The sequence below is a fragment of the Populus nigra genome, chromosome 13, assembly GCF_951802175.1.
Source record: "Populus nigra chromosome 13, ddPopNigr1.1, whole genome shotgun sequence".
In the NCBI taxonomy this organism is placed as follows: domain Eukaryota; kingdom Viridiplantae; phylum Streptophyta; class Magnoliopsida; order Malpighiales; family Salicaceae; genus Populus; species Populus nigra.
The window spans coordinates 14,552,312-14,573,318 of NC_084864.1; the positions used below are offsets into that span (position 1 = coordinate 14,552,312).

A 21,007-nucleotide genomic window follows, 5' to 3' on the forward strand; every position below is an offset into this window, starting at 1 on the left:
CAGAACCAGCCGCCACCACGTAGAGCACCAAATCCTCTCTTCCCTAAAGTTTCCCATTTGTTTCTTTCTCCCTCGGCCTAAAAACAAAACAAGATTAGGATGTGATTACCAGTGCAACAAAGCATCTCACAGCAGTTGTCTTAGAACTTGGAGGAGAGAGCACACCTGTTGTTGATTAAAAGATGGCTACTGAATAATGGGCAAAAAAAGATGTTTGCCTCCTTAGCATCGACGAGCTAAAAGAAAAACCAGAGGAAACTTTTGGAAAGGATCCAATGGAATCAAAGGACCCATTGCGCATGGTGAACTCAGACCATTTGAATTGTTTGGAAAGGATCTTGGATGAGGATAAGGTGTTCAACAGAATCGCCGTCGAGGCAAAAGAAATCAGAACAAATTGGGAACAGAGAGGAAGATGGGCTCTCCAACGGGAAATTTTTGCAATGTTAATTAAAATTATGCAGTGTCGGTGAGAGAGAGGAGAACACGGCAACAAAAAGAGCTAATTAATTTTTTTGGTAATGAATATTATTGTTTGCAGTGTTTTTTGAATATCAGCCACGGCAAAAGTAAGGCAGAGTTGCTTTTGTTACTCCTGCATTACGAACGCATATTTGTGTGGGACCCAGGCAATTAAAATTATGGTCAGCTGTTAACCAAACAGCTTGTAAATTAGAAACGCTCAGAACGTGGACGCTACCACGTCACCAAACAGGTTCTTATTATACATCGAAAAGCTTATATCTAAGAAAGTGAGATGACAGTGAAAATAAATGCTCGACAGGTGTTTCTTCATCTCTTAGCCATTTAATTAAAATTAAAATTTTTTTTAAAGGATTCACTGTTTTAATTCAAGTCAACAGCTTTCATTACGGATTTTCACAATAAAAGCTTTTTTTGTTTTATTTTTTTATTTTGATTCTTCAATTTGTTTTTTATTTAAATTTTTAATTTTTTATATATTTAAAATTAATCATGATAATTTAATTTGTTTTCATACATGGAGGAATATTTCATCACTCAATTGATTATTAATTTGATAAAATTAGCATTAGCATTAAGCACATGCAAAGGGCTAGGATCTGATCCCTGTTTATTGCGCTTTTTGCAGTAGCAAATATTCTTGCTTGTCTCAGCTTCAATTACCAGTAGACTTGTTTTATGTATATTGATCAACCCAAATAAAAATTAAGAATATAATTATGGTTGTTTTTTAAAATATTTTTTATTTAGAAATATATTTAAATAATATTTTTTTTATTTTTTAAAAATTATTTTTGATATTAACATATCAAAATAATCTAAGAAGACCAAAAAAAATTAATTTGAAGCAAATAAAAAAATAAAAAAAATTTAAATTTTTTTTAAAATATTTTTAAAACACAAAAATAAACAGTTCAGGCAAAAAATCAGGCGTTTCAATAACAAATAATTTAGCTACAAAAATGATCCGAAGGATATGATCATCTTTGATTCCATAATTCCATTTCATATTTATAAAATATAAACATTAACATTAAATAAATTGACGATACAAGAAAGGAAAAACATCATATCATTAATTTTGACAACCTTTTTGCAACACAAGTAGTAAATTTAGAATAGGTTGACATGGTCAAACAAATATATAGCTAGGCAACGTGCAAGGATATGACCTCCTCCTTCAGTCAGAGGGCTGCAATCTCCATTCAAGAACTTGTTGAACAGCCTGAGGAGTGATCAAGTTGCTATCTTAATTTTATTTCTTTTTAACACGTTAGAACAAGAGATTTTATTTTAAGATCAATTTGACTATAGTAAAGATGTCCTTACCACAATAGTTATTAGTACTTGCACTTCACCACCTAGGCTTTGAATCCATTCCACCACTGCTATATCCATATTTCCTGTTCCTGTTCCTCCAGGGCGCCTGTCTGATATTTCAAGATATCATACAAGAATCAATGACAGAATTTGAAGCTCATAAAGACAACATAGAATTGATCTTTCTCTTTTTGTTCTTTCGGAGGATATACTATAGTGAGACTTGTTCAGAAATTTAGTTTTGCGTACCTACTACTTGTTACTGATGCTTCTGATTCATCCCTAATAACAAGTGAAGCCAATGGTTGTGACAGAAGTTCTGCAGGATCACTTTCAGGGTTACTACTCTCGGCAGCACCACCGAAACCCAGTGGCCATCTCATTGGAACAACCAAATTCCTGCAATTCATAAAGGACAATGCAATGATAATTGATTTTTTTTTGCTTCAGGCCAGCAGCAAGTATAGTAGAGAATACCCCTTCTCATTCAAGCATCATTACACACAGCAATGGATGTTTAGCGTCATAGTATAGGAGGGGAGAGATCCCAGGTCAGGTTTGATACCTGCCCTGGTTGCATAAAAAAGAAAAAAAATCTGAGGTTTGTCAATAGATTCCTACTGCTGAAGTCAACTCAAGCAACTGTTGGTGTATAATACCAGAAACTAGTAAAATGAAAATAGAGAAATGCATACCCTTCTATACATCTGTGCTTGCAGCGATTCATCTTATCAACTGTATAATTCCCAAAGACATCATCGAGATGCCTTGCTAGTTTTGGTAAATCAGGCAATGGTAAAACACCCCACACCTTGAGAATTTGTGTGTGGTTTGAGTTTTCCTTGATTACATCCACTGTCCACATCAGTTTAAGCTGATCATTGACTCTGTATTGTTCTAACAGTTCAGAAGAAGTTCCATGTCGGAAAACGATGATTCTCTCTTCAGGAGATTCCCGCCAGCCACTCGAAAGCTTTGCCAGCAAAGAAATCACTTCCTGACGAGCCTCATTTCTCACTTTCACAATGGATTTCCGAAAATCGTTACTGAAGCAAAACTTTAATGGGAAAAAGAATTGAGGTGATAAGTCCACCGAGTAGTATTCAGCTTGAGACATGACAATCAGAACTAACAAAAAAATCGAAAAACAAGAAAAATAAACACACATACCTTCCATCTTGCATTTCTGAACAGTGGAGAATTCACATTCAGCAGAGCATCAAGTTGGTCCGATTCTAAGAAGGCATCCGTAATAGCCTTAGACAAGCTTTTATCCTCTTCGGCATTATAGAAACAACCCCGTTCCTTGGCATCAGTAACTAATTTCTTCCAAATAGAATCGCTGTTGACAAGAGTTGCTCCATTTCCCAATATCCAGAGGCAGTGCCTTCATTAGACAGTACATCAAAATTGTTATTCAAAATCATCAGTACATGATGCATACACACACATTAACTTGCAAAAACTTGCAATGCTAGTGGCTGACTTCTGGTATTTGGAAATGATACCTTGCACGGGTCAATGCCACGTTCACCCTTTGGCGATTGGCAAGGAAACCTATTTTTCCATTTGCATTACATCTGACAGTAGAGATAATTATAACATCCTCCTCGCCTCCTTGAAATCCATCGACAGACCGAATATTTACTGCAAAATCACTATGTGCACTGTAAGTCTTTCCAATTTTTTCTTGAATTGCATAAACTTGAGCGTTGTACGGTGATATGACTCCTACGCTCATCCTCTTTCTTGCCCTTGTAAATTCTGCAACGGAAAGAAAAGGAAGGCTTTAGCTTTCCCACTAGCCAACAAAAAAGTAATTGAAACCAATAGCTATGTCATATATATGATTTCCCTAACACCATTTCTAAAATGCATACCTTTAAAAAGGCTTGCAACTAGCTCTGAAACTACAGCAACCTCCACCAAATTTTTCTTGCTGCCACCGTTATCGAATTCTTCTTTCCCACTGGCTACATTAATAAATGAGTAAGGCCAATCTCTCGAAAGGACAGGAATGCTTGCGTACGTTACGATGAAGCTTTAATTTTCTGTCCCATCCCCAGGCACAGACTTCCCACGAGAAAATCCCAAGCACCCGAAATACTAAGGTTTTACAACCTTAAGCTGTAATTTCAAGTTTGAATTCTGAGCCCCCATGGATGTGAACAGGAAGCAGAGCGTCCAAAGCATTTCCCAGTTTTCACGTATAACAACTACAAATTAATTAACCATCTTTATTACCGCCATCTTCATCAAGATATCACCCTAATTTCCAAAATTGCTGAAAAGGAATTGAAACACTTGCCACATTAGGCTTCAATGTTGGATTCTCCATGACATGAGTTGTGCTGATTTTTACTTTATTTTTTCATCTGGGAAGTGGGAACAGGGACAGAAGGAACAGCCACCTGTTCAACTACCAGACACGAGAGTGGAACACTCTTCAGTCTTCACCTTAAAAATGAGGATCCAAGGGAAGTGATGACCACAATCTCTCTCCTCCTTTCACCCTTCAAAACTCAAAAGTTAAATGTTCGGAACTGTGGTTTTGAATACTTTTTAATTTTTTTTAAAAAAGGTATGATAATAATAATTTTTTTATTTTTTAAAATTTATTTTTTATATTAATACATTAAAAAAACTCAAGACTATTAAAAAAATAAACAATAAACTTGATATATTTGTTCCATGTAGCCAACGACCGACACTTCCCGCGAGAAATTACAGCATGCCCGTTAAAAAAGGGGTGGTGGTGGGACCCTTTTTTTCTTTCTTGTTTCATTTTGATTTTTCACTCTTCCTCGGTAAAAAGTAAAAAAGAAAAAAGAAACATTGAATTGTGCTGTGGTAAATATTAAGATTAAAATACTTGCTGGATAGTTTTGATATATAATTATGTTTTATCCATGGTTTATCTACATTTGTTTTATGTACGCAATGTTTTTGTAAAATAATTTCTTTAATATTTTACGTCTGATTCATTTGAGAAAACTTGATGAATATAAATATATTATGAAAAAAAAATTGAAACAAGAAAAATAATTACTTGCAATTTTTGAAAGATAAAAACATTTTACAAAACTATATTCCTCTTTAAATTATGGACGCACCACTAATTAATTACTTTTATTAACACTTGTTTTCTATATATCAAACCCCAAATAATTTATTTTAAGCATTTTTTAACACGCTCAAGAAAAAAAAAATATTACATGTAAGGCATTTCTCAAAAACAAAATATTTTACACACAAAAAAAATTAATATACAAGAAAACAATTTACTTGAAAATTACAGTATGATTTTACTATCGCAACACTATTAAAATCATATAAACTAAAACATAAATAATTGCATATAAATTCTTACATTCAACATGGAGTCTAATGCTTATTATTAAAATCTAATTAAATTATAAACAATGACACTTGATCCTGAAATTTAATAAAATATTGTACTATTAAAAACATGATCTCAAACAAAGTTATTCAACTCAATTGAGTTCACATATCATAGATTTAACTACTTAACTTATATTAATGCAAATTAATTTAAAATCATGTTATTTTAATTTAAAAATATATATATAAATCAAACATGTTTCTAATATCAAAGTTGATGCAAAACAAAAAACAAAAAAAAACTAAATAAAAAGATAAGAATTAAAAATAAAGAAAAAAAATAAAAAGAAAACGAAATTAAAATGAGGAATAGTTTGTTATTTTATCAATTCATTAAAATTATCTCTCAAACTGGAAATAAAAAAAAAAGTATATAAATAATATAATCTTAAAACATGTATCTATTGGGTTTAATCCATTAATTAAAATTGAATAACACAAATAATCAAAATAATCAAAATAAAAACAATGAAATAGACCCATATAGGTTCATTATCCCATCCAAAAAGTGATGTGCTGCGATATTTCTTGTTCTCTTCATTCATGTACTTAGGTAATCTGCGATGTGGATTTGGTGTCTTTGCTTTTGGTGTCCGCGCCATAAGTGAAGCCGAAGGTTGCGACAGAAGCTCTACAGGATCAATTTCAGGGATGCTACGCTCGGCAGCACCATCGAAATACAGTGGCCATCTCATTGGAACAACCAAATTCCTGCAATTCAAAAAAGACAATGCAATGAAAATTGATTTTTTATTTTTTTGCTTCAGGCCAGCAGAGCAAGTATAGTGGAGAATACCCCTTCTCATTCAAGCATCATTACCACAGCAATGGATGTTTAGCCCAATGGTATTCTTTCTTGCAGAGCAAGAAAGGGAGAGGTCTCAGGTCAGGTTTGAGACCTGCCCTTGTTGCATAAAACAGAAAAAATCCGAGGTTTGTCAATGGATTCCTACTGCTGATCAAGTCAACTCAAGCAACCGTTGATGTATAATACCAGAATCTAGAAGAATGAAAATAGAAAAATGCTTACCCTTCTATACATTTGTGCTTGCAGCGATTCATCTTATCAACTGTATAATTCCCAAAGACATCATCGAGATGCCTTGCTAGTTTTGGTAAATCAGGTAATGGTAAAACATCCCACACCTTGAGAATTTGTGTGTGGTTTGAGTTTTCCTTGATTATATCCACTGTCCAAATCAGATGAAGCTGATCATTGACTCTGTAATGTTCTAACAGTTCAGAAGAAGTTCCATGTCGGACAACGATGATTCTCTCTTCAGGAGATTCCCGCCAGCCACTCGAAAGCTTTGACAACAAAGAAAACACTTCCTGACGAGCTTCATTTCTAACTTTCAGAATGGATTTCCGAAAATCGTTACTGAAGCAAAACTTTAATGGAAAAAGGATTGAGGTGATGAGTCCACCGAGTAGTATTCAGCTTGAGACAGCACAATCAGAACTAACAAAAAAATCGAGAAACAAGAAAAATAAACACACATACCTTCCATCTTGCATTTCTGAACAGTGGAGAATTCACATTCAGCAGAGCATCAAGTTGGTCCGATTCTAAGAAGGCATCCGTAATAGCCTTAGACAAGCTTTTATCCTCTTCGGCATTATAGAAACAACCCCGTTCCTTGGCATCAGTAACTAATTTCTTCCAAATAGAATCGCTGTTGACAAGAGTTGCTCCATTTCCCAATATCCAGAGGCAGTGCCTTCATTAGAAAGTACATCAAAATTGTTATTCAAAATCATCAGTACATGATGCATACACACACATTAACTTGCAAAAACTTGCAATGCTAGTGGCTGACTTCTGGTATTTGGAAATGATACCTTGCACGGGTCAATGCCACGTTCACCCTTTGGCGATTGGCAAGGAAACCTATTTTTCCATTTGCATTACATCTGACAGTAGAGATAATTATAACATCCTCCTCGCCTCCTTGAAATCCATCGACAGACCGAATATTTACTGCAAAATCACTATGTGCACTGTAAGTCTTTCCAATTTTTTCTTGAATTGCATAAACTTGAGCGTTGTACGGTGATATGACTCCTACGCTCATCCTCTTTCTTGCCCTTGTAAATTCTGCAATGGAAAGAAAAGGAAGGCTTTAGCTTTCCCACTAGCCAACAAAAAAGTAATTGAAACCAATAGCTCTGTCATATATATGATTTCCCTAACACCATTTCTAAAATGCATACCTTTAAAAAGGCTTGCAACTAGCTCTGAAACTACAGCAACCTCCACCAAATTTTTCTTGCTGCCACCGTTATCGAATTCTTCTTTCCCACTGGCTACATTAATAAATGAGTAAGGCCAATCTCTCGAACAAGCTCCTCCCGAATTCAGCTTTCTCTTGATGCATCCTGTACTGCATATTCAGTAGGTGTTTCTCGTGTCCCAGTATGACCAATCTCTCGAACAAGCTCCTCCCGAATTCAGCTTTCTCGGAAATCTGATGAAGTTATGTGCAAAACATTAGAACTTAAATCTTATAAATTACTCAGTAAATGGAATGCAAAAAAGTTTAACCTCATCACCTGACTCTGAACCATGGCAGGAAGTTGGCGCTCGTCACCTATAAGAACGGCATGGCGAAGACCAGAAAGCTGCAATGGAATGGTCGATTCACATTCTTTAAGCTGCGCAGCTTCATCAACAACCAACAATTTTATCGGTTTCATTCCTTCTGTGTGCAACATGGCAGAGCTTGAAGCGGTACAGAAAATCAGACATGCATTTTCCAAGCAAAAGTTTCTCACTTGATACCTTTCAAAAATATTGGGCACGTCAAATGATCGAGGAAGTGAATTCAGTATCTGAATGCAATCCTTTCTTTTAGTGGCCAATCTTGAATATTGACAGGCACTGCTTTCTTCGTTTTCAAAATCATTGATGTCTAGCTCTAAACCTCCATCTCCTATGCTAACACCATTCAACAATGTTTTGAGGCCGCTGAGTGAATCAAGAGCTTTTATCATGTTCTTCACAACTTCTAATGAAATGACAGACGTTGGCAAATGCGTATACAAACCTACAATTAAAACGTCCAGCTTCTCACTAAGGATTTTGAACCTTTTCTTTACAAATTCCTCGAACGGGAGAATATTATCTTCCTTGTTTTCCTTTCCATATTGATCTCCCTTTCCCAAACACCTTGGAAGCTTATCTTGATGATAAGAAACCTTCTGTTTCTTTTTTTCAGTTTTCTTGTTGTCTTTCAATGCCTGTAAAAGAATTTTCTTCAGAACTTTCCTGCTGTTCCTGCCCTTCTGGTTTTGATCACCGACCACTTCATCCTTCTCTTTGTTGCTGTTCATCTCTTGAAATTCAGTCATTCCATCATCCCGATCCCCTCCCTCGTTCTCTTTTTTCATGTTTTCCAAGTACCTGCGGTACTGATGCCCAGGATCTTCAAGCAAATTTATCATTGAATCTACAGTGTGCTTCCACCCGGTTGACGGGGCAAAGCAATGATAAAGCACTTCAACCCGATGGTCAAGAAATATATCTTCGAGATCATCATTCTCAGAAATCTTCATTCGCTCCCCATTCCCAAAGAGAACTATATCTCCAAGTCCATAGGTGTCATATTCAAGAGAGTCTGTAACTAGCTTTAGGAGTCCCGATGTCACTTGCAACACAGCAATATTGGTTGGAGCACATGTAAGTGTCCTGCACTTCAATTTAAGTAGAGAAAACAGTAATAAACCACCTGTCTTTGTCTTTCCAGTCCCTGGAGGACCCCAAATTAGTTTGACAGTGCTTTGATGCTGGCATTCACTCAGACCAATGCAGCTTACAATTGCATCTTCCTGTGAGTCATTTAAATTAGAAGAGCTGATTATGGTTTCTTGCATAACAGAAAGTGCAGCACTTCTATTCACTTCAGATAAGCAGTGAGAACAATCTTGGCTATCCTGCAGGAGAAGACACAGCAACTGTCAGTTAAGCAGCTGAATAATTACAGTAGAACTAGAACTTCCATACACATAAAGAAGAATGATTTCTCCTTCTTACAGTTGAACTAGTTTCAAGCACATTCTGGATAACGTTCGTGTTCCCTCCTTGCAGATCTGAGTTCAATGATCTCCATATACGGACATTTGTCGTCATGTTTGCTAGGTAAACAACGAAGAAAGTGGCTCTCCTTTTCTTTTGAATCTCTTGTCCAGCAAAGACAGACTCCCTTTTATTGTGCTTGTTTTCTAGTTCAAATTGAATGGGTTTGGATGTGAGAATTGATAACGTTTCATTATTATCGTCATCATCCAGCCATAACGTTTCATGATTATCGTCATCATCCAGCCCATTAGATAGCCTATGAACATAAGCAAGAAGATAGTTTATCCCAGGCCTGTTCAAATCAGCAATGTCTTTGGGTCTTGCATCTGTCAAAGCAATGAGATCTCCAACCTCAGGCTCGTATATTCCTTTCACATTTCCAGTTTTTCTCATTCTATTCAACCACATCTTATAAAACAAGTCTTTGGGAGGTTTATACTCTTTTGATCTTTCAATTGAAAAGATCTCCCTTGTAGGTGCTTGGGAGACCTTCATCATGTTTGAGCACAAATCTGCACGAGTTTCCTCGATTAGAGCAGGAATGAATGACTTCATGTAATTTGACGTTGACGTGAATGTCTCTGGTATCTTCTTCACCTGTTGGTGAGTAATTTAGTGCCACAGACATCAAATGCAAGAAAATAGAAATCGGTCAACTGCATTTACAGTTGCTGTCAATTAATCTTACGTCAATTCTGAAAATTCCAAAAACATGAAAAGAAACCGCTACTACAAATGATCTTCAAAGAACTTATGTTCTGCTTTACTAACCATTGGATTCTTAGCTTACTGGTCTAAGCCTTTCCAAAGAAAAGTAGAGGGATCAAGTCTAAGTTCATGCCAGATTGATCTGGTTTCAGCAAAATCTTAAGGTCGTGCAAGGAGAAGTCTCTAAATGATTTCAACTTGCCAAATTTAATCAGTAGAAATGTAAATTCAACAGATTTTAACCGGAAAAAAAAATCATATCATAAGTGGATCGTACACATAAACATGACAAAATGGCATTCATGCAAACCTGATTTTTGTAAAGATCTCTGTTAAGTACATCCGTGATAGACCAGGAGAACACCAAGTCTAATAAGCTTCTACCAGCAACTTCTTCTTGAGTTTTCGCTGTAGTCTTCTCCATCATTTCTCCTCTCTAGTTAGCTTCTGTAAAATCAGTTGACAAAGCCAATAATGAGATGAAAATAAAAGTCTTGACCGTATGAAGAAACGATGCAACAGCAGATTTCTTATGAGTGAAGAAACCCAACAGCAAGACCAGTACAGATATTTACCTTGTGACAAAGCTTCTTTTTTTAATAGCTACCAAAAACCCCAATAAACGAAAAGAAATGGACGTACAGATGATTTAATGAAAATGGGACAGAGATTCCTGAAGAATGAAGTGGAAAGAGCACGTTGACTAGAAGTAAATCAAAAGTAATTAAAGCAAGCACTGTTGCTAGTCTTGCTGGTTTGTATGGAAAATACATGAATGGCTCCTGTTTTATACCTGTTTGCTTTAGTAGTGTTAATTGTTTCCCGCAAGGATCAAGATATCTCTTCCTTCAATGAGTTGCATTACTTAAAGTTATTATGGAAAAAGGAGAGGGAGCTTTCATGCGAGGAGGCCGAAGGACTTTTCCTGTTCATATTCCTATGTATTTTCCTTTATTGTGACAAATACCGAAGGAGAGATAAGGACAGGAATGCTTGCGTACGTTACGATGAAGCTTTAATTTTCTGTCCCATCTCCAGGCACAGACTTCCCACGAGAAAATCCCAAGCACCCGAAATTCTAAGGTTTTACAACCTTAAGCTGTAATTTCAAGTTTGAATTCTGAGCCCCCATGGATGTGAACAGGAAGCAGAGCGTCCAAAGCATTTCCCAGTTTTCACGTATAACAACTACAAATTAATTAACCATCTTTATTACCGCCATCTTCATCAAGATATCACCCTAATTTCCAAAATTGCTGAAAAGGAATTGAAACACTTGCCACATTAGGCTTCAATGTTGGATTCTCCATGACATGAGTTGTGCTGATTTTTACTTTATTTTTTCATCTGGGAAGTGGGAACAGGGACAGAAGGAACAGCCACCTGTTCAACTACCAGACACGAGAGCGGAACACTCTTCAGTCTTCACCATAAAAATGAGGATCCAAGGGAAGTGATGACCACAATCTCTCGTCTCCTGGTCAATTTCTCGCCTCCATTAATTCACCCTTCAAAACTTAAAAATACAAAGTATATTTGAGTGTGGTTGTGAATTTTTTTTAAAATGTATAAAAATAAATTTTTTTATTTTTTAAATTTTATTTTTATATTAATACATTAAAATAAATAATCAAGAATATTAAAAAATAATAATAACAATGTTTTAAAAAAAAACACTTGATATGCTTGTTACATGTACCGAATATCCTTAGATAACGAAAGAACGACCAACACTTCCCGCGAGAAATTACAGCACGCCCGTCAAAAAAGGGGTGGTGGTGGGACCCTTTTTCTTTCTTTCTTGTTTCATTTCGATTTCGCACTCTTCCTCGGTAAAAAGTAAAAAGAAAAATTGAATTGTGCTGTGGTATATATTAAGATTAAAGTACTTGGTGGATAAGTTTAAGGTTGATTAATTTTTGTTTGGTTTGGTTTTTATTAAAAAATAATTAAATTGAATTTTTAAAAGAAAAAATTGAAACTGGTTCAATCGGCCGGTTTCGGTTCGATTTAGTTTTTTTGGATAAAAACCAGTTCAAACCAGTTTGACTCGGTTTTTTCAGATTTGGCTTAATTTTTTTCTGTTTTGGCTCGTTTTTTTCTGGTTTTTTTCGGTTTGGGTTCGGTTTGGTTTTTTCGGTTTCAGGCTTATAAAACTAAAACCAAACTGGTCTGTTTTTTCAAAATTTTAATCTGTTTTTTTCACAGTTCAATTTTTTCAGTTAATTTTTTTTCTAATTTTCTCAATTTAATCAGTTTTTTGATTTTTTTATTCATCCCTAAATAAGTTTGAAATATAAATAAAGCCAAATCATTCATTTTATGTTTTCAATTTAAACATAATTTATCCATGGTTTATCTACGTTTCTTTTATTTGTTTTATGCACACGATGTTTTTGTAAAATAATCTCTTCAATATTTTACGTCTGATTCATTTGAGAAAACTTGATGAATATAAATATTTTATGATAAAAAAAACTTGAAACAAAAAAAAATTACTTGCAATTTTTAAATGATAAAAATATTTTACAAAACTATATTCCTCTTTAAATTATGGACGCACCACTAATTAATTACTTTTATTAACACTTGTTTTCTATATATCAAACCCCAAATAATTTATTTTAAGCATTTTTTTAACAGGCTCAAGCAAAAAATAATATATTACATGTAAGGCATTTCTCAAAAACAAGTTATTTTACACAAAACAAAATTAATATAGGAGAACAAAAATTACTTGAAAATTACAGTACGATTTTATTACCGCAACACTATTAAAATTATATAAATTCAGACATAAACAATTGCATATGAATTCTTACATTCAACATGGAGTCCAATGTTCTTTTTTTAAATTAAATTAAATTGTAAACAATGACACTTGATTGTGAAATTTAATAAAATATTATACTATTAAAAACATGGTCTCAATCAAAGTTACTCAACTCAATTGAGGTAACATATCATGAATTTAACTATTTTAACTTATATTTATGCAAATTAATTTAAAATAATATTATTTTAATTTTTAAAAAAAATTATAACAACATCATTTTAAAACAAATATATATAAATCAAACATGTTTCTAATATCAAAGTTGATGCAAAACAAAAAACTAAAAGCAACAAAAAAAAAAGAAAGATAAGAGAATTAAAAGTAAAGAAAGAAAATCGAAAGAAAAGGAAATTAAGAGGACGAATAGTTTGTTATTTTATTAATTCATTAAAATTATCTCTGGAAAAAAAAAAGCATATAAATAATATAATCTTAAAACATTTAATTATTAGGTTTAATCCATCAATTAAAATTGAATAACATAAATAATCAAAATAATCAAAATAAAAATGATGAAATAGACCCATATGGGTTCATTATCCCATCCAAAAAGTGATGTGCTGCGATATTTTTTGTTGTCTTTCTTCGTATACTTGGGTAATCTGGGTTGTGGATTTGGTGTCTTCGCTTTTGGTGTCCGCGCCATAAGTGAAGCCGAAGGTTGCGACAGAAGTTCTACAGGATCAATTTCAGGGATCCTACGCTCGGCAGCACCATCGAAATACAGTGGCCATCTCATTGGAACAACCAAATTCCTGCAATTCAAAAAAGACAATGCAATGATAATTGATTTTTTATTTTTTTGCTTCAGGCCAGCAGAGCAGGTATAGTAGAGAATACCCCTTCTCATTCAAGCATCATTAACACAGCAATGGATGTTTAGCCTAATGGTATTCTTTCTTGCAGAGCAAGAAAGGGAGAGGTCTCAGGCCAGGTTTGAGACCTGCCCTTGTTACATAAAACAGAAAAAATCTGAGGTTTGTCAATGGATTCCTACTGCTGATCAAGTCAACTCAAGCAACCGTTGATGTATAATACCAGAATCTAGAAGAATGAAAATAGAAAAATGCTTACCCTTCTATACATTTGTGCTTGCAGCGATTCATCTTATCAACTGTATAATTCCCAAAGACATCATCGAGATGCCTTGCTAGTTTTGGTATATCAGGTAATGGTAAAACATCCCACACCTTGAGAATTTGTGTGTGGTTTGAGTTTTCCTTGATTATATCCACTGTCCAAATCAGATGAAGCTGATCATTGACTCTGTAATGTTCTAACAGTTCAGAAGAAGTTCCATGTCGGACAACGATGATTCTCTCTTCAGGAGATTCCCGCCAGCCACTCGAAAGCTTTGACAACAAAGAAAACACTTCCTGACGAGCCTCATTTCTCACTTTCAGAATGGATTTCCGAAAATCGTTACTGAAGCAAAACTTTAATGGGAAAAAGGATTGAGGTGATGAGTCCACCGAGTAGTATTCAGTTTGAGACAGAACAATAAGAACTAACAAAAAAATCAAGAAACAAGAAAAATAAACACACATACCTTCCATCTTGCATTTCTGAACAGTGGAGAATTCACATTCAGCAGAGCATCAAGTTGGTCCGATTCTAATAAGGCATCCGTAATAGCCTTACACAAGCCTTTATCCTCTTCGACATTATAGAAACACCCCCGTTCCTTGGCATCAGTAACTAATTTCTTCCAAATAGAATCGCTGTTGACAAGAGTTGCTCCATTTCCCAATATCCAGAGGCAGTGCCTTCATTAGACAGTACATCAAAATTGTTATTCAAAATCATCAGTACATGATGCATACACACACATTAACTTGCAAAAACTTGCAATGCTAGTGGCTGACTTCTGGTATTTGGAAATGATACCTTGCACGGGTCAATGCCACGTTCACCCTTTGGCGATCGGCAAGGAAACCTATTTTTCCATTTGCATTACATCTGACAGTAGAGATAATTATAACATCCTCCTCGCCTCCTTGAAATCCATCGACAGACCGAATATTTACTGCAAAATCACTATGTGCACTGTAAGTCTTTCCAATTTTTTCTTGAATTGCATAAACTTGAGCGTTGTACGGTGATATGACTCCTACGCTCATCCTCTTTCTTGCCCTTGTAAATTCTGCAATGGAAAGAAAACGAAGGCTTTAGCTTTCCCACTTGCCAACAAAAAAGTAATTGAAACCAATAGCTCTGTCATATATATGATTTCCCTAACACCATTTCTAAAATGCATACCTTTAAAAAGGCTTGCAACTAGCTCTGAAACTACAGCAACCTCCACCAAATTTTTCTTGCTGCCACCGTTATTGAATTCTTCTTTCCCACTGGCTACATTAATAAATGAGTAAGGCCCATACATATTGCCTTGAAGAAATTGTTTCTGATAGTTTCTTTCTTTGACAGTTGAAGCATCCTGAATTAGCCCACCATAGAACTCTTTATTTGGGAATAGGCTTATAGATGGATGCATCCTGTACTGCATATTCAGTAGGTGTTTCTCGTGTCCCAGTATGACCAATCTCTCGAACAAGCTCCTCCCGAATTCAGCTTTCTCGGAAATCTGATGAAGTTATGTGCAAAACATTAGAACTTAAATCTTATAAATTACTCAGTAAATGGAATGCAAAAAAGTTTAACCTCATCACCTGACTCTGAACCATGGCAGGAAGTTGGCGCTCGTCACCTATAAGAACGGCATGGCGAAGACCAGAAAGCTGCAATGGAATGGTGGATTCACATTCTTTAAGCTGCGCAGCTTCATCAACAACCAACAATTTTATCGGTTTCATTCCTTCTGTGTGCAACATGGCAGAGCTTGAAGCGGTACAGAAAATCAGACATGCATTTTCCAAGCAAAAGTTTCTCACTTGATACCTTTCAAAAATATTGGGCACGTCAAATGATCGAGGAAGTGAATTCAGTATCTGAATGCAATCCTTTCTTTTAGTGGCCAATCTTGAATATTGACAGGCACTGCTTTCTTCGTTTTCAAAATCATTGATGTCTAGCTCTAAACCTCCATCTCCTATGCTAACACCATTCAACAATGTTTTGAGGCCGCTGAGTGAATCAAGAGCTTTTATCATGTTCTTCACAACTTCTAATGAAATGACAGACGTTGGCAAATGCGTATACAAACCTACAATTAAAAAGTCCAGCTTCTCACTAAGGATTTTGAACCTTTTCTTTACAAATTCCTCGAACGGGAGAATATTATCTTCCTTGTTTTCCTTTCCATATTGATCTCCCTTTCCCAAACACCTTGGAAGCTTATCTTGATGATAAGAAACCTTCTGTTTCTTTTTTTCAGTTTTCTTGTTGTCTTTCAATGCCTGTAAAAGAATTTTCTTCAGAACTTTCCTGCTGTTCCTGCCCTTCTGGTTTTGATCACCGACCACTTCATCCTTCTCTTTGTTGCTGTTCATCTCTTGAAATTCAATCATTCCATCATGCCGATCCCCTCCCTCGTTCTCTTTTTTCATGTTTTCCAAGTACCTGCGGTACTGATGCCCAGGATCTTCAAGCAAATTTATCATTGAATCTACAGTGTGCTTCCACCCGGTTGACGGGGCAAAGCAATGATAAAGCACTTCAACCCGATGGTCAAGAAATATATCTTCGAGATCATCATTCTCAGAAATCTTCATTCGCTCCCCATTCCCAAAGAGAACTATATCTCCAAGTCCATAGGTGTCATATTCAAGAGAGTCTGTAACTAGCTTTAGGAGTCCCGATGTCACTTGCAACACAGCAATATTGGTTGGAGCACATGTAAGTGTCCTGCACTTCAGTTTAAGTAGAGAAAACAGTAATAAACCAACTGTCTTTGTCTTTCCAGTCCCTGGAGGACCCCAAATTAGTTTGACAGTGCTTTGATGCTGGCATTCACTCAGACCAATGCAGCTTACAATTGCATCTTCCTGTGAGTCATTTAAATAAGAAGAGCTGATTATGGTTTCTTCCATACCAGAAAGTGCAGCACTTCTATTCACTTCAGATAAGCAGTGAGAACAATCTTGGCTATCCTGCAGGAGAAGACACAGCAACTGTCAGTTAAGCAGCTGAATAATTACAGTAGAACTAGAACTTCCATACACATAAAGAACAATGATTTCTCCTTCTTACAGGTGAACTAGTTTCAAGCACATTCTGGATAACGTTCGTGTTCCCTCCTTGCAGATCTGAGTTCAATGATCTCCATATGCGGGCATTCGTCGTCATGTTTGCTAGGTAAACAACGAAGACAGTGGCTCTGCTTTTCTTTTGAATCTCTTGTCCAGCAATGACAGACTCCCTTTTATTCTGCTTGTTTTCTAGTTCAAATTGAATGGGTTTGGATGTGAGAATTGATAACGTTTCATGATTATTGTCATCATCCAGCCCATTAGATACCTCATGAACATAAGCAAGAAGATAGTTTATCCCAGGACTGTTCAAATCAGCAATGTCTTTCGGCCTTGCATCTGTCAAAGCAATGAGATGTCCAACCTCGGGCTCGTATATTCCTTTCCCATTTCCAGTTTTACTCATTCTATTCAACCATATCTTATAAAATACGTCTTTGGGAGGTTTATACTCTTTTGATCTTTCAATTGAAAAGATCTCCCTTGTAGGTGCTTGGGAGACCTTCATCATGTTTGAGCACAAATCTGCACGAGTTTCCTCGATTAGAGCAGGAATGAATGACTTCATGTAATGTGACGTTGACGTGAATGTCTCTGGTATCTTCTTCACCTGTTAGTGAGCAATTTAGTGCCACCGACATCAAATGCAAGAAAATAGAAATCGGTCAACTGCATTTACAGTTGCTGTCAATTAATCTTACGTACGTCAATTCTGAAAATTCCAAAAACATGAAAAGAAACTGCTACTATAAATGATCTTCAAAGAACTTATGTTCTGCTTTGCTAACCATTGGATGCTCAGCTTACTGGTCTAAGCCTTTCCAAAGAAAAGTAGAGGGATCAAGTCTAAGTTCATGCCAGATTGATCTTGTTTCAGCAAAATATTAATGTCGTGCAAGGAGAAGTCTCTAAATGATTTCAACTTGCCAAATTTAATCAGTAGAAATGTAACTTGTACAGATTTTAACCGGGAAAAAAAAAACATATCATAAGTGGATCGTACACATAAACATGACAAAATGGCATTCATGCAAACCTGATTTTTGTAAAGATCTCTGTTAAGTACATCCGTGATAGACCAAGAGAACACCAAGTCTAATAAGCTTCTACCAGCAACTTCTTCTTCAGTTTTCGCTGTAGTCTTCTCCATCATTTCTCCTCTCTAGTTAGCTTCTGTAAAATCAGTTGACAAAGCCAATAATGAGATGAAAATAAAAGTCTTGAACATATGAAGAAACGATGCAACAACAGATTTCTTATGAGTGAAGAAACCCAACAGTAAGACCACTACAGATATTTACCTTGTGACAATTAATGCTTCTTTTTTAAATAGCTACCAAAAACCCCAATAAATGAAAATAAATGGACGTACAGATGATTTGATGAAAATGGGCCAGAGATTCCTGAAGAATCAAGAATGAAGTGGAAAGCGCACGTTGACTACAAGTAAATCAAAAGTAATTAAAGCAAGCACTGCTGCAAGTCTTGCTGGTTTGTATGGAAAATACATGAATGACTCCTGTTGTGTACCTGTTTGCTTTGGTACTGTTAATTGTTTCCCACTGTAGATTCTGCTTTCCCCAAACTTTTTAAAGCAAGATTAAAGATCAAGATGTCTCATACTTCATCAGTTGCACATTACTTCAATTTATAGCATAAGGAAAAAGGAGAGGGAGCTTCCACACGAGGAGGCCAAAGGACTTTTCCTGGTTGTGAATAGCAAGACAAAGTGTTCATATTCCAACGATTTTTCCTTTATTGTGACAAATACCGAAGGAGAGGAAGGAGCAGGAATGCTTGCGTACTTTACGATGATGCTCTAATTTTCTGTCCCGTCCCATGCACCCGAAATACTAAGGTTTTATATCCTTATGGTGTAATTTCAAGTGTGAATTCTGAACCCACATGCATGAATTTTATTAGCAAACACTATTAAAATCATATAAATTCAGACATAAACATTTGCATATAAATTCTTATATTCAACATGGAGTCCAATCATTTTTAAAATCCAATTAAATTGTAAACAATGACACTTGATTGTGAAATTTAATAAAGTATTGTAATATTAAAAACATTTATTATTGTCTTAAACTCAGCTATGTTAAAGTCATATGTCATGGATTAAACTACTTAACTCCTATTAATACAAGTCAATTTAAAATAATAGTATTTCAAAATAATATTATTTTAAAAAATTTAAATCAAATCACATTTTAAATGAAATTGACCTCTTGATGTTGTTTAACTATATGGATATATTTGGAATTGTAATAATTTTTGTGATTATGATTTGAAAAAAATTATATAAGTTCAGACATAAATAATTATATATAAATTACTTGAAAATTACATTACGATTTTATTACCGCAACACTATTAAAATCATATAAATTCAGACATAAACAATTGCATATAAATTCTTACATTCAACATGGAGCCCGTGTTTATTTTTAAAATCCAATTAAATTGTAAACAATGACACTTGATTGTGAAATTTAATAAAATATGGTACTATGAAAAACATGGTCTCAATCAAAGTTATTCAACCATCTATATTGGGTCACATATCACGCATTTAACTTATATAGATACAAGTGAATTTAAAATAATATTATTTTAAAGTTTTTAAAAAAATATATAACAACATTTTAAAAAAATATATATAAATCAAGCATGTTTCTGCAAAACAAAAAACTAAAGAAAACTAAAAACAAAGAAAGAAAGACAAAAGCTAAGAATTCGAAGTTGAGAAAAAAAATAGAAAGAAAAAGAAATTCAGAGGATGAATAGTTTGTTATTTTATTAATTTATCAAAATTGTCTTTCAAACTGAAAAAATATATATATAAAAATAACATAGCCCTAAAACATCCAATTATTATGCTCATTCCATTAATTCAAACCGAATAACACAAATAATCAAAATAAAAACAATGAAATAGACGCATATGAGCTCCCATCCAAAAAGTGATATGCGGAGATTTCTTTTGTCGTCTTTTTCTATATATTCGGATAATCTGCGGTATGGACCTTGTGTCTTCACTTGTGGTGTCCGCACCAGAAGTGAAGACAAAGGTTGTGACGGAAGTTTTACATGATCAATTTCAGGGATGCTACGCGCGGCAGCACCAACGAAATCCATTGGCCATCTCATTGGAACAACCAAATTCCTGCAATTCAAAAAAGACAATGCAATGATAATTGATTTTTTTTTTATTCAGGCCAACAGAGCAAGTATAGTAGAGAATACCCCTTCTCATTCAAGCATCATTACCCATAGCAATGGATGTTTGGCCTAATGGTATTCTTTCTTGCAGAGCAAGAAGGGGAGAGGTCTCGGGTCAGGTTTGAGACCTGCCCTGGTTGCATAAAACAGAAAAAAATCTGAGGTTTGTCAATGGATTCCTACTGCTGATCAAGTCAACTCAAGCAACCGTTGATGTATAATACCAGAATCTAGAAGAATGAAAATAGAGAAATGCATACCCTTCTATACATCTGTGCTTGCAGCGATTCATCTTATCAACTGTATAATTCCCAAAGACATCATCGAGATGCCTTGCTAGTTTTGGTAAATCAGGTAATGGTAAAACATCCCACACCTTGAGAATTTGTGTGTGGTTTGAGTTTTCCTCGATTATATCCACTGTCCAAATCAGATGAAGCTGGTCATTGACTCTGTATTGTTCTAACTGTACAGAAGAAGTTCCATGTCGGACAACGATGTTTCTCTCTTCAGGATATTGCCGCCAGCCACTCGAAAGCTTTGCCAGCAAAGAAATCACTTCATGAATTTATTTCTTAATAATATTATATGAATTTATTGTCTTAATAATATTATATTGGATATTGGCTTTTATTTTTTTTTATTTTCTTTTTTTTATTTTTTTGTTATTTGTGCAGATTTGATAAGTTCATAACATAAAAAAAAAACAAAATAAATAAAGTAAAATTCTTACGAATAGGCTCTTTGAATGATGAACAAATCCGTATGCATTTGCTATCTAAAATGGAGTCAACCTCTCATTGC

The 21,007-nt window shown here is 35.0% G+C and overlaps 4 protein-coding genes across 5 annotated transcripts; all 4 read right to left on the bottom strand.

Moving 5' to 3' along the window:
- Window positions 1-1,532: 1,532 nt before the first annotated feature.
- LOC133670850 (uncharacterized) lies at window positions 1,533-10,772 on the bottom strand. Its single transcript, XM_062091445.1, has 19 exons — window positions 10,567-10,772; window positions 10,302-10,438; window positions 9,239-9,880; window positions 7,759-9,138; window positions 7,536-7,673; window positions 7,420-7,459; window positions 7,048-7,303; window positions 6,710-6,926; window positions 6,236-6,597; window positions 6,026-6,109; window positions 5,685-5,916; window positions 4,261-4,316; window positions 3,684-3,844; window positions 3,312-3,567; window positions 2,974-3,190; window positions 2,499-2,860; window positions 2,053-2,202; window positions 1,813-1,913; window positions 1,533-1,708 (listed from the first exon to the last, which is right to left on the bottom strand). Exons 2-18 carry the CDS (start codon window positions 10,416-10,418, stop codon window positions 1,838-1,840), a joined length of 4,746 nt encoding a protein of 1,581 aa, XP_061947429.1. The 5' UTR covers window positions 10,419-10,438; window positions 10,567-10,772; the 3' UTR covers window positions 1,533-1,708; window positions 1,813-1,837.
- LOC133670737 (probable helicase MAGATAMA 3) lies at window positions 6,613-7,303 on the bottom strand. The gene is made up of 2 exons (XM_062091328.1): window positions 7,048-7,303; window positions 6,613-6,926 (listed from the first exon to the last, which is right to left on the bottom strand). Exons 1-2 carry the CDS (start codon window positions 7,278-7,280, stop codon window positions 6,668-6,670), a joined length of 492 nt encoding a protein of 163 aa, XP_061947312.1. The 5' UTR covers window positions 7,281-7,303; the 3' UTR covers window positions 6,613-6,667.
- Window positions 10,773-13,245: 2,473 nt separating the features above from the next.
- Window positions 13,246-18,252, bottom strand: LOC133671004 (uncharacterized). Of its 2 annotated transcripts, XM_062091622.1 has the most exons (9): window positions 18,012-18,140; window positions 17,681-17,792; window positions 16,977-17,585; window positions 15,497-16,876; window positions 15,087-15,411; window positions 14,715-14,970; window positions 14,377-14,593; window positions 13,902-14,263; window positions 13,246-13,582 (listed from the first exon to the last, which is right to left on the bottom strand). In XM_062091622.1, the coding sequence occupies exons 3-9, from the start codon at window positions 17,541-17,543 to the stop codon at window positions 13,294-13,296; spliced, it is 3,396 nt and encodes a 1,131-aa protein (XP_061947606.1). In that variant the 5' UTR covers window positions 17,544-17,585; window positions 17,681-17,792; window positions 18,012-18,140; the 3' UTR covers window positions 13,246-13,293. The 2 variants fall into 2 exon arrangements, with proteins under 2 accessions (XP_061947606.1, XP_061947605.1); XM_062091621.1 differs by lacking the exon at window positions 17,681-17,792 and having other exon boundaries at window positions 18,012-18,252.
- Window positions 18,253-19,840: 1,588 nt separating this feature from the next.
- On the bottom strand, window positions 19,841-20,763 carry LOC133670484 (uncharacterized). The gene is made up of 2 exons (XM_062090985.1): window positions 20,464-20,763; window positions 19,841-20,147 (listed from the first exon to the last, which is right to left on the bottom strand). The coding sequence occupies exons 1-2, from the start codon at window positions 20,493-20,495 to the stop codon at window positions 19,862-19,864; spliced, it is 318 nt and encodes a 105-aa protein (XP_061946969.1). The 5' UTR covers window positions 20,496-20,763; the 3' UTR covers window positions 19,841-19,861.
- Window positions 20,764-21,007: the final 244 nt, after the last annotated feature.

Bases quoted from the DNA above. Each gene is read 5' to 3' on its own strand.
- LOC133670737 (XM_062091328.1), bottom strand. From the start codon at position 7,280: ATGAGCGTAGGAGTCATATCACCGTACAACGCTCAAGTTTATGCAATT. The intron at 6,927-7,047 runs GTATCATTTCCA...TTTCTAATGAAG, and splicing joins GTGGCATTGACCCGTGCAAG to GCACTGCCTCTGGATATTGG.
- LOC133671004 (XM_062091621.1), bottom strand. From the start codon at position 18,128: ATGATGGAGAAGACTACAGCGAAAACTGAAGAAGAAGTTGCTGGTAGA. The intron at 14,264-14,376 runs GTATGTGTGTTT...TTCCCATTAAAG, and splicing joins TCAGAAATGCAAGATGGAAG to TTTTGCTTCAGTAACGATTT. The intron at 13,583-13,901 runs GTAAGCATTTTT...TTTGAATTGCAG, and splicing joins AAGCACAAATGTATAGAAGG to GAATTTGGTTGTTCCAATGA.
- LOC133670484 (XM_062090985.1), bottom strand. From the start codon at position 20,495: ATGAATCGCTGCAAGCACAGATGTATAGAAGG. The intron at 20,148-20,463 runs GTATGCATTTCT...TTTGAATTGCAG, and splicing joins AAGCACAGATGTATAGAAGG to GAATTTGGTTGTTCCAATGA.
- LOC133670850 (XM_062091445.1), bottom strand. From the start codon at position 10,418: ATGATGGAGAAGACTACAGCGAAAACTCAAGAAGAAGTTGCTGGTAGA. The intron at 7,304-7,419 runs GTATGCATTTTA...TTTCCATTGCAG, and splicing joins AGTTGCAAGCCTTTTTAAAG to AATTTACAAGGGCAAGAAAG. The intron at 4,317-5,684 runs GTCTATTTCATT...TGAGTTTTGAAG, and splicing joins GGGATAATGAACCTATATGG to GGTGAAAGGAGGAGAGAGAT.